This window comes from Enoplosus armatus, chromosome 21 (genome assembly GCF_043641665.1).
Source record: "Enoplosus armatus isolate fEnoArm2 chromosome 21, fEnoArm2.hap1, whole genome shotgun sequence".
NCBI classification, from domain to species: Eukaryota; Metazoa; Chordata; class Actinopteri; order Centrarchiformes; family Enoplosidae; genus Enoplosus; species Enoplosus armatus.
Window position 1 is genome coordinate 18,373 of NC_092200.1, and position 15,078 is coordinate 33,450.

The 15,078-nt window shown below is 40.5% G+C and overlaps 1 protein-coding gene across 1 annotated transcript in view; it reads left to right on the plus strand.

Annotated features, from left to right (window-relative positions):
* Positions 1–3,023: 3,023 nt before the first annotated feature.
* lama1 (laminin, alpha 1) overlaps positions 3,024–15,078 on the plus strand; it is a 39,959-nt gene continuing 27,904 nt past the window's right edge. Inside the window, exons 1-15 of the mRNA XM_070928517.1 lie at positions 3,024–3,078; positions 7,141–7,311; positions 8,027–8,139; positions 10,847–10,898; positions 11,066–11,256; positions 11,429–11,608; positions 11,795–11,884; positions 11,978–12,095; positions 12,259–12,437; positions 13,179–13,272; positions 13,434–13,591; positions 13,823–13,963; positions 14,065–14,223; positions 14,361–14,462; positions 14,630–14,844. Of these exons, the coding sequence (XP_070784618.1) occupies positions 3,024–3,078; positions 7,141–7,311; positions 8,027–8,139; positions 10,847–10,898; positions 11,066–11,256; positions 11,429–11,608; positions 11,795–11,884; positions 11,978–12,095; positions 12,259–12,437; positions 13,179–13,272; positions 13,434–13,591; positions 13,823–13,963; positions 14,065–14,223; positions 14,361–14,462; positions 14,630–14,844 (2,018 nt within the window). The remainder of the gene's footprint in view (positions 3,079–7,140; positions 7,312–8,026; positions 8,140–10,846; positions 10,899–11,065; positions 11,257–11,428; positions 11,609–11,794; positions 11,885–11,977; positions 12,096–12,258; positions 12,438–13,178; positions 13,273–13,433; positions 13,592–13,822; positions 13,964–14,064; positions 14,224–14,360; positions 14,463–14,629; positions 14,845–15,078) is intronic.

Here is a 15,078-nt window from a genome sequence, read left to right on the forward strand (position 1 = left end):
GAATGTGAAAAGCCTTTTGGCAACTGTTAAAACAACTGTCGAGGGGGCGAGTATGGACGTGCTGAGCGATTGCCGGCTGATCTCCGCCTTTCGCAGAAACAAAAATCTTAAAGACTATTTAGTTCACACCAATATTCCCAAAGAAAATAAAACTAGGGAAGCGCCTCCAATGTCCGAGGTTGGTTTCGTCCGTCTCCCCCACGTTTTTACCCCACACGCGCGGGTGGGAATTAATCTGTGGCAGGCCTTAAAGCCCAATACTATTAACGCAATTTATACAGTTAGATGCAGGGCCTGCCACAGACTGTACATGGGGGAGACAAGGAACGAAATCACCCTCAGAATAAAACAACACATTTACAAAATAAACAGCGGAGACGGGTTGAGCGTTCTTTACGCACATTTTAAACTCCATGTCCCAAAAAATGTACAGAGCATGGGCCTGGAGAGTAACAGGGACTAGACCACTGCCCAGAGACGAGCAGTGGAGAGGAGGTGGATTCATCGATTGAAAACAATAGACCCGACAGGCTTACATGAAAAGTACGAATGATGAGTCCACCTCCATTTTCATAGTATTGACTAGCAATGCTTACCTCCTAGCCTCCCGGGGCCTCTTCGACACGGCACTTCCCGCCCTTCCTCTTTTTGGGAAAAAAAACCCTCTCTGCGGGTGAAAAATGAATAAAATATATCAACACAACAAGGATGATGATGATGATTATCAATAATATTATTATTATTATTTATATTCCTTCCCCCACTTTTTTTTATATATATATATATTTTTTAATATTTTCATATAAGATAATTTATTTATTTATTTATTTATTTATTTTATCTAATGATTCTCCTTGTGTGGACTCCCTAATGATTTTAAAGAGTGTGTATTCAATTTTGAATTTTACTAACCTTTGTAAATAGCCTTAACATTTTATACACATTATACTTATAAAATATTGTATCGTTTTTACATGTTTGATTTGAACGCACTTACCTTTTATACTCAGCACTTTTATGCATGTTTTATCCTTTTATACTAGGGTTAATCTACACAGGGAGTCTCTTTAAACCCCCCCCCCCCCCCTCCCTTTTTTTATGTCAATGTTTAAAAATGAATTTCTTTTCAATTATTCATCAATTATTGTTGTTTCACCATCTTTCATTTTATTGCATCACCCGTAGGGAAAACCATTGAGGAGGGAATTCGGGTCCCGTCCCTGATTGATGAATCTTTTACATATCACTTATTGAGACCTCTACTTTTATGTTTTTAGTTATGTGACTGAGGCCGACTTGGTGTATGCAAACAATTTTATATTCTATATTATTCTATGAATTTTAAATGAGGGTGGTTATTATCATGTTTGTATTTTTATTCCTAATTTTGTGGTGTATACATTTGATTTATTGTGTGGTGTGTCTTATGTGATTTTAGCACTTGTTTTAAAAGCACTTTTTTACTACTCCTATATTTTAGCATTTTATTAACACGTTTGCTTTAGGGCATACAACCTCGTCGGTTCTTAACACACTTTTAACATATCTATGTGGGTCTTTTTAGTAGGTTCACCACAGAGACGGGCCAACACATAAATACCCGTGGAGACCCAGGTAGGATGGAGGACTTTGTTAATTTACTTATTCCCGCTGTTACACTGGTTCAGTGGCCCAGTTATACCCCATATGAAAATAAAAAAGATTTTTAAACAAAGGGAGGAATGCGAACATAGAAAAGTAAAAAACATATCCACAGGGCTTTTATGAACAATTCTATTGACTTTTATGGAATTTTTTTTGTACCAAAAACTTTTTAACATTCATCGTTCCCATGAGCCAGTGCCCCTCGTAGCATTCCTACGGAACGCTCCGCTTTTACATAACCCAACCCTAAAACCTCCTAATCCTTCCGCTGCACCTATAAGCTCGGGACTGCTACCAATCGATCCGGCATCCCCTGAAAATCCACTACGATTACATTCCCAAACTCTAACTACTTCTCAAAAAAAATTATCAGAAAATATCTCGTATCACAGTGGTTACCATCCCTTATCGTAAAACCCTAAAACCTAACCCCCCGCCCCACTTCTCCACACACACACACACACACACACACACACACACACAAGGTACAGCCCCCTCCCCCAACTCCACACACCCCTCTGGCTGACACAATAGCTTGAGCTCAATGAGCGGAGACAGTTAAAGGACCAGACTGCTGTTTTTACATGATTTAACCCTTTCCACCCCCTCACATTAAATATTAACTGACAAATATTTCACTTCAGTATTCTGACAGTTTTGACTTTCTTTAGCTTCACATCAGCCTGATGATTAAATCAGTATCACTGATCAATTTGAACTGATTGATTGATTCATCAATGATGTCTGACTTGGAGACCTGAGTCAACAGTTTGGTTCTTCCTGAAGCAGAAACAATTCATTTGATTAAAGTTCATTAAATGATGACATTCACCTCTATGTGGATTGATTTAAATAAACTGTAACCTATCAAACATCTGAAAACATTTAAATATAGAGATAGAGAAACATAACAAACTAATATGAAGGACAGAACAGGACAATTTGTATTGTACATTAAAAAAGGTTGTAAACAACACCAAAAGACCTCGAATCTTTCTAGAAAGAAGAAAATTAGTCAAAAGGAAACCAAAGATGAAAATAAAAAATCAAACAAATACCATTAAAAACAAAAATGTATCTTTTAAAACTCTTAGCATAAACAAATCCAGCAGAAGGACTGTTTAAAGACGACGAGACGCCCCCATCACCAGATCAGATGGTACAGTCCACCCCTCCACACCCCTCCTCTTATTGAGCTGAATGAATGAGAGAGAGAAAGAAAGAGAGAGCTAGAGTCACTGTGGCATGCCAACAGAGACTCTGCAGCAACACATTCCTCTTCACTAGATTTATTCTGCCAGTTAACACAGAGAGCTGGTCAGAGTCCAGTTAGAAACAGACTCCAGTTAATGTTAGTCATTGAGCTGGTGAGCTGAGAGATGAATTTGCTGCTGTTGTTGCTGCTGATGGAGCGAGCTGCAGCTCAGCAGAGAGGTGAGAAACTTTCTATTCACTTTACTGACTTCTGTTAACTTCTACTGAGTTCTACTGAGTTCGACTGTTAGAACTCTAAGAATGAAAGTCAGATTCTTGTGGTATTTCAAATCTAAACAGTTTGTTCACTTAAGATCAAACTGAATCTTTTCTGTCATTGATTTAAAAAACATATAAGCACTGTTTTAATTTCTCTTTGTATCTGAGACATATTTATCTGTTAATCTGATTTCACTTTAAGCTCAGCTCTGCAGGAGGGTCAATAAATCAACCGATCAATCTGATTGCAGTTTATATTCCAAATGTTTTTTTATTTATATTTTATTATCTGATATTCATGATTTTCTGTTACATTTTAATTTCATCAGTTTATTTATAAAAAAACATGAAGATTATGCCAAACAGAAGCTCAAATTGTTTCTATTATTATTAATTATTCATTTTGTTATTAGCTGTTGTTGACCATTTGATTCTTTCATATTCGTGTTGTAACGTTTTGTTTTGTCTCTGACTATTTTTGCTGTTTCCATAGCCCTGTTTAATTATACACAGATTAAATAAATATTTAGGGTTTATTTGATATTTATAGTGGAAAAATGTAGGAAGGGGTTTCAATGAATCACAATCAAAATTACTTGATTGATCCCTGGGGGGAAATTTTACAGTACTATAAGAATATGTCTGTTTGTACCAGAGCTCAGATAACACAAAGCGTCCTGCTTGATAAAGTTACTGTGACTGATTTAAGAGTTTTTTATATCATAGTTACAGTTTGAATTATTGATTTTTGTTATAAATTGTCAATAAAAAACAGACAAATAGCAGGAGGAGCGAGGAGGTTAGCTGTTAGGTCTTTGTTAGGTGTGAGCTCTGTTATACTTATAGTTTTAGCTCTGTTAGCAAGAGGTATGTTTGACTTTTTTAAAAGTTTGATTGCCTTGCTGAATTTTTAGAAGAAACATGAAACAGATTTAAGTATTTTTGGAATTAATGTCATGATTTGAAATGATAAAGAAATAAAACTTACAACGACACGGATCATTATATAAAAACAGCCTCACTTCTGTCTGACAGGTTCTCTTTTAGTGTTGGTGTTAAATCCTTCATGTAGTGAATCCTTGACATGTGAGTCCAGACGGACACGATGATCCTGGATTATCTGTTTTGTCTGTTTTTATGTCAAGTTTACATTTGGACGGATTTCACTTAAAGTGGCAGAAACATTTCTTTTACTTTTAGTTTTCAGTGAACTCTCAGTCATTTTCAGATGCAGGTGTTCAGGGATTTATTTGTTATTGTAACAATAAATGTATTAAAGATCAGATTCACAACAATAATCAAATCATATTCCACATTCATGACAACTAAAGAAGAACTGAAATGTAACAAGTCCACAAATCACTGAGATACACAGGTCTGTTTCTACTGCAGTACTGTCTGTTTCTACTAACACAGTGTAGTTTTACTGCAGTTTCAGCATCTTAAACCTGAACGCAGCGGTTTTTTATTAGAAGCAAATTTAAGTTTATCACTGATCAGTGAATCAGCAGGTGATCTGTGTGTGTGTGTGTGTGTGTGTCTGCGTTCTGATAATCACATTGATGAGATTCGTCAGACAGACAGACTCTGTGTCCTGCTGGGAAACCATCTCTGTGTGTGTGTGTGATAATTAGTCTTAACAATCACACTCTGCCTTCTTCCTCTCTACCTCACAAATGACACCCCCCCCAAGCCAAAAACCCTAAAACCCCCACACCCCCACACCTACATTCATTACCGCATTACCTCCCCCACAGAGCTCACTTCATCAGTGTGTGTGTGTGTGTGTATGTGTGTGTTGGTGGGGGATGGGTCAGAGGTCAATTTGAACATCAACAGACTGATTTAACACATTCCAACACACACACACACACACACACACACACACACACACACACACACACATACACACATACCTTAAGTCTATCATTAAATCAGTCTGAACAAGTTTTATCAGAAGCTGAAATCTCACTGTAGATCAGTTCTTAACTGGAGTCAATATTTCACTGACATTGAAGAATAAATCATCTTCACTTCTTCATGATGAAGATAACTGATATTCTGTCCCAGTGTGTGTGTATGTGTGTGAACTGAGGGATGAAAGTAGACATCATCACATATTTTAAATACTTCAACTTAAAGTCTGAAACAGACGACAGTAGAAATCTGTTTCCACATTAATGAGAAGCTGTGAACAGACTCTGAATCAGTCGACAGTATCTGTAACTAATGTTGACAGAATAAAGTCAGTGTACAAACTACAGTACAGGTGACTACAGTAACCAGGCAAACATGTCTGATATCTGACTTTGAATGCAGTTTCACACATAATCTGTGACTTTACTGATTTAGAGTTTGAATGATTTTACTGTTCGAACAAAGAGTTTTGTACTTAAATTTGTAAACTCCCCCATCTGTCTCTCTCCTCACTTGTCTGTTGGCTATGATGCAGTTTTGTTGTTTAACTGCAAAGAGAAGAAGAGATCTACCTGTCTCTCTTCCTGTTGTTCAGGTGTCTCACTGAAACACCTGGAGGCTGTTCATAAATTAATGGTAAATGATTTCACTTATATAGCGCTTTTCAACCTTCGCGGTTCCCAAAGCGTTTTACAGCTAAGTCTCATTCACCCGTTCACTCACAGTAGCCTGGCTGACAGAGAGTTTGGGCTTTTAGGGAGGAGAAAAAGTGCACCACTGTAAAGTAAAGAGTGCGCTGGATTTTTAACAGAAAACAAAACTTCTTATAAAATCTTATAAAAAAACAAAATTTGATTAATCGTCGTTGCATTCTGAAGGTTAAGGTTAGGGGTGTGTGTGTTCCCAGAACAAAGCACTGTGTGTGTGTGTGTGTGTGTGTGTGTGTGTGTGTGCATGTGTGTGTGTGTTTCAGACCACCCAGTTCATGTTATCACACCTCTCCAGCTGATCACACACTACAGTAATTAACATCTGTGTGTCTGTGTTCGCATGTGTGAGTGAGTGATTTATTTGCGTTGATGAGAAGTTTCTGTAAACCTTTGACAAAACTGACGTTTTGATGAAGTTTCTTTCGGTCGTGGTTTTTACATATTTTAGTTTTCTCTGACTTCAAATTGAAAAACTCCTGATTTCCGAGATTTAGATATGAAAACGAGTTTATTTTAAAAAGAGAGATTCAGGGAGTTCACTCAGTCGAAGGTGAAGAAACAGACACAACAAACTGATTTTTCCTGTTTTAAGAACTCTGTTAATCTCATCAGTCTTTCTTAGATGAAGAGTGTATCACCGATGAAACAGTTTGAGCTTTAACCCCTGAACCAAAAACCAAAGATTTCTAATCCTTAATGTTTAAATGTTTGACTTTTGTACTTCCACACACATGTTGTACTTGAACACACACATGTTGTACTTCAACATACACATTTTACTTATACACGTTTTACTTTTACACATACATTTTACTTCTACACACATGTTGTACTTCTTCACACGTTTGTGGTTTTGTGGTTCGGTTCTAAAACACTATGTAGACCCTAGTTTTAATGAAACATTCTTTACTTAACATCCTGTTAGTGTAGTGTAGACTTGCGGTCACATGATTACACAGCGTCACATGACACAGCCTCAGGAAACCTTAATCATGAGGTTTTAGACAGTGACTCACCTGAGACTTTATCTGCAGAAACACCTGATCTGCCTGAGTCACTGACTGTCTCTGTAAGAAAAGAAAGAACACAGAGTTCATTCACTCATTCATTCATTCACTCATTCATTTGCTCATATTCAGTTATTCAGACATAACAGTAACTGTGTTTTTCAGGATGTTAACAGTTATCTGTGTGTTTCAGGATGCTAACAGTCAGCGGTGTATTTTAGGATGCTAACAGATATCCGTGTGTTTTACGATGCTAACAGTTATCTGTGCATTTCAGGAAGCTAACGCTTATATGTGTGTTTCAGGATGCTAACAGTCAGCGGTGTGTTTTAAGATGCTAACAGTCAGTGTTGTGTTTTAGGATACTAACAGATATCTGTGTGTTTCAGGTCTGTTCCCGGCCATCTTAAACTTGGCCAGTAATGCTGCGATCAGTAGTAATGCAACGTGTGGAGATCCAGAACCTGAAGTTTACTGTAAACTGGTCGAACACGTTCCAGGACGACTAATCAAGAACCCACACTGCCCGAAATGTGACGCCAACTCTGTCCTGTCCAAGGGTACAAAATTTACAAATACCTCACAAACATATAGCTTTATTAATATGAAGCCTCAGTAAAAAGAAGCTGCTCGGTGTAGTTTTTATTTAACAAACAGGAACAAAGTGCATTTGTTGTGGACTATTTTCAGCGGCGGATTAATCCGCATATGGTGCTCTACTGAGTATTTGGGGCAGCAGGACGGTGTATGTGGGATTGAGTCAAAAAAAACTACAATGTGTGTGTTCATGGTGATGAAGGAACATGTCACCCAGTGGCACAGTGTGGCTCATTGGTGTGTTTTTGGAGTTCTATGGCACAGAGGACAAAGACATGTCAATATTTGTTAGTAGGTACATTCAGTGTTGGAGTCTGAACAAACAGCTAAATTAAATTGTGAACTGTCGGTCAAGTGTACATGAAACTAATTACTAATCTTGCATTGTTAATGATGATTATTAACCTCCTGAACTTCCTCTGATGCACCCTTCAGAACAAAAGTTCCTCCTCAACAACCAAAATATAACTTTATATATTATGTATTTACAAGGGGGAAATTATAATATTTTCAAAATAAAAGTCTTGATTAATCAGAAATACATCAGGCATCAGCAGCTGGGGAACAAACTGCATCCCTCTGATAAATCGCGATAGTGCTACTAACAGTACTTCACAGCAATAAGTAACAAGTTATAGTAGTACTAACAGTACTTGTGTGTGTGTGTGTGTTGTTCAGAACGTCATCCTGTTACAAATGCCATCGATGGAACGAATCAGTGGTGGCAAAGTCCAAGTATCAAGAACGGACGACAGTTTCACTGGATTACTATCACTCTGGACCTCAAACAGGTAACACACACACCTCTCTCCAGGAGTTCAGGTAACACACTGAATGGATGGAGGCTATTTTTAGTTTTGACTCAGGGCATCTGTGTGTGTGATGATGATGCACTACAAAACAATCTTTGTGGTAACAGTTCATTCAGTCTGTTATTAAGTGGTCCGCTTCCTGTTAGTCCTCCAGCATCTGTATAGTGTCTTCTGTGGCCTGATGATGTCACTGTCATGCAAGGGGCAAAATCCTCACTCAGATTTTGGCCAGGGGAGGGATGGCTGGGGGTGAGGATAATACATTTGGTTGTGTATGGATGCAAATCATTGCCATAATAACTGAAAATATATCAGCAACTGAATACCAAATGTTTACATTTCATCACTACTGAATACTTAATGTTACCATATTATTTGCTTCCATAGTTGTGTATTAGCACCACTTTCAATTGTCCCAACAGATCCTGTGAAATGATGTTCAGGAATAATTTAAAATCCTGTGGTGGTATATCAACCTTTGTACATCTGAGTACAGATTCAAGGCAGAAAACTGTGAAGCCAAGTTCTACAAACTCTGTCTTGGCGCTCACCTTGAACCTGCATCTTATCAGTGACTGACCTGAGTGAGGGACCCCGTTTTCCGCCTGCCTCTTTTGCCCCTTCCGTTGTTTTCGTTTTAACGGAAGGTGCACACACATATGAGCATGCAGAGTATCTTCTTCTTTTGTTTCTTTTGTGGTACGCCCCTGCACTACAATGAATGCTGCCTCCACCTGGCCGAGTGTAATTAAACACAGTAAAGCATGAGCTTGAACCTTGCCATGGACTGTATGGCTTCAACCTGTATCAATCGATAACAACTTTAAGGAGGGTCAAATTTCCCACTTTCGTACATTGGGAGGGACGCGTCCCCCATGGCAATTACACACATGCTGTGATGTAATCAAACAAGCTTTAGGTGTGGAGTTCAGAATCAGAAATACTTAATTTTTTTCCCCGGGGGGAAATTTTACAGTACTGGTTCTCCCATTCAAGATTAGAAAGCAGCATAAATTTAGAAATAAAAGTATGTACAAAATATAAAAATAAGAAATAGAAAATAAAAATAAAAATATACATATTTAGAATATTTAAGTGAAAAATAAAAGTAAAAAAAAAATATATATATATATATATACATACATATATATATATATATGTATGTATATATAGAACTGTCATTTAAGAATAAGTAATATAGAGGTAGTATACGTAGAAGACTTCCAGTCTGTTTCTTCTGAGTGTCTGACACTCAGAGGGAGAAGTTGAACAGTTTGATGGCCACAGGCAGGAATGATTTCCTGTGGCGCTCTGTTGTACATTTGGGAGGAATGAGTCTCCCACTGAAGGTGCTCTTTTGCCTGACCAGTACGTCATGGAGAGGATGTGAGACATTATCCAAGATGCCCCGCAGCTTGGCCAGCATCCTCCTCTCTGACACCACCGTCAGAGAGTCCAGCTCCACCCCCACAACGTCACTGGCTTTGCAGATCAGTTTATTGAGTCTGTTGGAGTCCGCTACCCTCAGCCTGCTGCCCCAGCATGCAACAGCATAGAGGATAGCACTGGCCACCACAGACTCATAGAACATCCTCAGCATAGTCCGCTTCAGAAAATAGAGATGGCTCCGGCCCTTCTTGTAGAGGGCGTTAGGGTTCTTAACCCAGTCCAGTTTATTGTCAATGTGAACTCCCAGGTACTTGTAATCCTCTACAATTTCCACACTGACCCCCAGGATGGAAACAGGGGTCATCGGCACCTTGGTCCTCCTCAGATCCACAATGGTAATAATGGTTCTCAATGGTAATGGAGAGGTCATGGACGGAGGATGGAAGAACAGCTCATTCTTGTCAAGATTGAGCTTCATGTGTTGTGCAGACACCCACTGAGAGAAGTCAGCCAGACACCCAGAGATTCAGGCTGCCACCTGGGTTTCAGACTGAGGAAAAGACAGAATTAGTTGAGTGTCATCTGTGGTTGGAAAAGCCATGTGAGTGAATAACAGAGCTGAGTGACTTGGAGAAAGAGAAAGGGGGGGGGGGGGGGGGGGGGGCAGAACAGAACCCTGACGGACCCCAGTAGTAAGACTACAAGGTTCAGACACAAATTCTCTTCAAGTTACCCTGTAAGTGCGGCCCTTGAGATAGGATCTAGATTGGGAGAGTGCACAGCCTGAGACTCACAGTTCTTGGAGGGAGGAGAGGAGGATCTGGTGGTATACTCTGTCTAACGCTGCTGAAAGGTCTGACAGGATGACAATGGAAGACAGGGCGGCTGAGCAATGTGGAGTTGCTCTGTGACAGGGAGGAGGGCAGTCTCAGTTGAGTGGCCTGCTTTGAAACATGTAGATGTGAGTGTCGTATTTAATAAAAAAGTTTCTTTAATCAGAAGGGGATTATAGAAACCAGGTTTCCCGCCTTGATTTCGCTGATGTGTCGTCCATAAATAAGTCTGTGGTTTTTTCTCCATGTGAGCTTGTGCAGAACAAATACTACTCAGGAACACAGTTACAATCTGTAACTAATATTTGCAGAGTAACAGTACAAATCTGCTGCGTGTCAACATGTTTACAGTAACTACATGACTACAGGACAGGTAAACATGTCTGATTACATATGTAACCTGAGTTCTCTGAGTAACCCAGTGACTTCATTACAATGCACTGACTGTTTTTCTGTCTGTTTAGATTTTTCAGGTCGCCTACATAATCATCAAGGCAGCTAACTCTCCTCGACCAGGTGAGACCAGTCTGTCTGTCTCTCTGTTTGTCTGACTGTCTCTCTGTGCATCTGTCTGTCATGGTATTGTTTTTAACACCAAACTCCTTATATCTTACATATACCCTTGTTTCAGACAGTGACATCATCACCTGTCTATCTGACTGACCTGTCTTTCTCTCAATCAGGTAACTGGATCCTGGAGCGCTCCCTGGACGGTGTGACCTTTGACCCCTGGCAGTTTTATGCCATCAGTGACTCTGAGTGTTTGTCTCATTACAACGTGACTCCGAGACTTGGACCTCCTACCTACAAGGGTGACACAGAGGTCATCTGTACGTCGTACTACTCCAGACTGAACCCTCTGGAACATGGAGAGGTGAGACAGGCTGTCTGTCTGTCTGTCTGTCTGTCTGTCTGTCTGTACGTGTTACTACTCCAGACTGAACCCTTTGGAACATGGAGAGGTACATCTGTCTCTCTCTCTCTGACCTGTCTCTCTGACTCTGACTGTGTACCTGTCTCTCTTTGTACCCGTCTCTCTCTCTCAGATCCACACCTCTCTGATTAACGGCCGACCCGGAGCCGATGATTTGACCTCTGACCTCCTGAACTTCACGTCAGCTCGTTACATCAGGTTGAGGCTTCAGCGGATCAGAACGCTCAACGCCGACTTGATGACGCTAAGTGCACGTGACCCCCGAGACATCGACCCCATCGTCACCCGGAGGGTGAGACAGGCTGCCAGAGAGACAGACAGCTCTTAATGTTTTAGTTGTAGATGAGCTGTGTGGTCACATGATCAACATGTTCCTGTTGTTTGAACAGGTTTATGAACTTATCTAATAAAACAGGTCATTATTTAATGAAAATTTGTTAAGACTTTTTCATCACGTTATTAATATTTTTTCTCTCAGTATTATTACTCCATCAAAGACATCTCTGTGGGTGGGATGTGCATCTGTTACGGCCACGCCCAGAGCTGCCCACTGGACCCTGTTACCAAGGTAATGACACACACCTGTTCACCTGTTCACCTACACCTATTCTGTCAGGTGATGAAAACGTTTCCAAGGACTTGTGTGTGTGTGTGTCAACAGAAGCTGCAGTGTGTGTGTGAACACAACACCTGTGGAGAGAGCTGTAATAAGTGTTGCCCCAGTTACCACCAGCAACCATGGCAACCAGGAACCATCTCTGAGGGAAACACATGTGAAAGTAAGAAAAACAGAGTGGACAGAAAAATAGAATCAGCTTTAAACACACTGATTGTGTTTCACTTCTGTTTACTTTTTGTTCAAACGTTCTCATCTCCTGTCTCAAAACACCCGTTTTTCTGTTTCTCACCTGTCTCTCTCTCTCTCTACTGTCTGTCTCTCAGAGTGTAACTGTCACAACAAAGCAGTCAACTGTTACTACAATCAGACAGTCTCAGATCTTTTTTTGAGTTTAAACTCTCACGGCGTTCGCCAGGGAGGTGGCGTCTGTATCGACTGTCAACAAAACACCGCCGGCATCAATTGTGAGACCTGCACCGCCGGATACTACAGACCTGCTGAGGTACTGACACACACTGCAAATTATACTACAGACCTGCTGTCTCTGTCCCATAATAACCAGTTCACTCTACCTCTCTGTCCCAGACGGCTGGTTTTGAGTAAGTGTGGCTACAGTGCTTCAAAGAGAAATCTAGGATTTGTTTATTGTAACTGATTAAGCGAAATATGCTGCTTAGGCAGCGCACAGAGCACGCTTTTAATTTAATACACACTTGTGCTATGAGAGTTAGAAAACTTCCAGTTTTGCATGCCATTCTCCTGTAGTTCTGCTCATGTTTCTTTGGTAAACCAGGGTGTAGACCTCCTTGACAGTCTTTTTTTCGAAGAACGAGGTGCAACTGAATCCAGGAGACTACAAAGGGCTGTGTTTAAATCACAAAAAGTTTCAAAAAAAAAGTTTCAAAAAGTCCAAGTAAAAGTAAAGATTTTAAATATAACAAAAAGTACAAGTACACAAAAAAAGAAGAGGAGACAACTGCTGTGTGATTGCTGTGTTTACGTCCGACGTGTAGTTACATTTCTCAGGAACATGTCAAATACATTGACGATCATCAGAATAAAGTTGTCAGAATCAGAATCAGAAATACTTTATTGATCCCCGGGGGGAAATTGTACTCCAGTTGTTTATAAATGACAATAAAGTTACATCAGAGTTAATTATAACAAATGTTAATATTCACTGATTTAACTGTAAGAAACTAACTGTGTGTGTGTGTGTGTGTGTGTGTGTGTGTGTGTGTAGGTTTCTCCATACTCAGACTCTCCTTGTGTTGAGTGTAACTGTGATCTGAAAGGATCAGAGTCTTCAGTCTGCACTAGAGAAGACACACAGCCAGGTCACTATTATTGTTGTTGTTGTTGTTGTTGTCATGGTAATTATTATTATTAGTATAATTATTATTATTGTTGTTGTTGTTGTTGTCACATGACAGCAGCAATAACGTTCTATGATAGCTCTGTCTCATTGTGTGTTTAATGTGTGTTGCTGTGTGTGCAGGTGTGTCTGCAGGTCAGTGTGTGTGTAAGGAGGGTTTTACAGGTCGACAGTGTGATCGTTGTGCGTTTGGATACAGAGATTTTCCTCGATGTGTTCGATGTGAATGTAACCTGTCTGGCAGCATCAACACAGATCCCTGCAGCCCCTGCATCTGCAAGGTAAACACAGTGATCATATTGTACTGTACCAGGGTCACCTGACCAGGGCTCTGTGTCAGTCTGAACAGGATGTCATTTAATAAAGAGCTTTTCATGAAAATGTTGACATTTAATCTTCCAGCTTTAGTTATAAAAGGGTTTCATTTACATCAGGTTTTATTTAACCACACAGTTATTAATCAATCTTAAAGCGGACGCTCTCTCTGGTCTCACCTGTTCTCTCCTCCTCAGGTGAACGTGATGGGAGCTCACTGTGATCTGTGTAAACCAGGTTTCTACAACCTGCAGGAGAGTCATCTGCTTGGTTGCACCGACTGTTTCTGCTTCGGTGTGTCCGACGTCTGCGAAAGCTCCTCCTGGTCCACCGCTCAGGTAACACACAGAGACACACCTGTACACACCTGAACACACACCTCTACACATAAATATACACCTGTAAACGCTTCTGTTCAGATGATCATCATTTCTTTTAGGTGCTTCATGCAGACGCTTGGCTCCACCCCTCTCAGTCCCTCCACACACCCCCTGTCGTCCACGGCAACGACCTCCCCATCCCCGGCAACACATCCTCTGGCCACGCCCACCAACAAGTGCTGTTGTGGGAGGCACCAGACAGTTTCCTTGGCAACAAGGTCGGCTACCATTTCCATTTCCATATTCAGTCATTATTCCATCACTCAGCACCCTGTCTGTGTGTGTGTGTGTATGTGTGTGTGTGTCTGACTGTCTGTCTGTCTGTCTGACTGTCTATCTGATTGTCCGTCTCTAGCTGGTGTCCTATGGAGGTTTCCTGAGCTACTCGGTGGTTTACGACGTCCCATTGGACAATGAAGACCATTCTCTCCCTGTCCATTCTGACATCATCATTGAGGTTGTTTTAATGAATAAAGTATTTAAGAGTTTCTAGTAAATTAATGTTTAAACATACAACAATATTGAATGAATTACAAAGTAAAGTTTGGATCTGGTTTACTATTAAAAACTACAATAAAGACTAACACCCAGACTGAACTAATTCTTTCTCTCTCACGTCTCCAGGGAAACGGTCAGTCTCTTCGTCTCTCTCCTCCTCTCCACCTCTTCCTCTCTCCGCTGGCTGAGCGCTCGGTTGCTGTGGTGATGGCCCCACAGCGATTCGTGGACGTTCAAACAGACATCCTGGTTACCCGCGACGACCTGCTGTCAGTCCTCGCTGACGTTACATCACTGAGGGTCAGAGTACATCTGAACACCTCTGCCGACGGGCCGATACGGTGAGAACAAAGTAATCTGATTACATCTAATGAAGTCAGTTACTGTGTTTGGAAAGATAACTTTTTGGAAGGAAACCCCAGGGTAGACCATAACACACACTAGAGGGATTATGTATCTCAACACACCTGTAAACCTACTGCCACCGCAGCCCAAACCAGGAACAGCGAGTGGAAATGTGACTGTTGTCAGATGAAAGAGTTCAGACTGCAGATGAAACTTACGTCTCTCTCTCT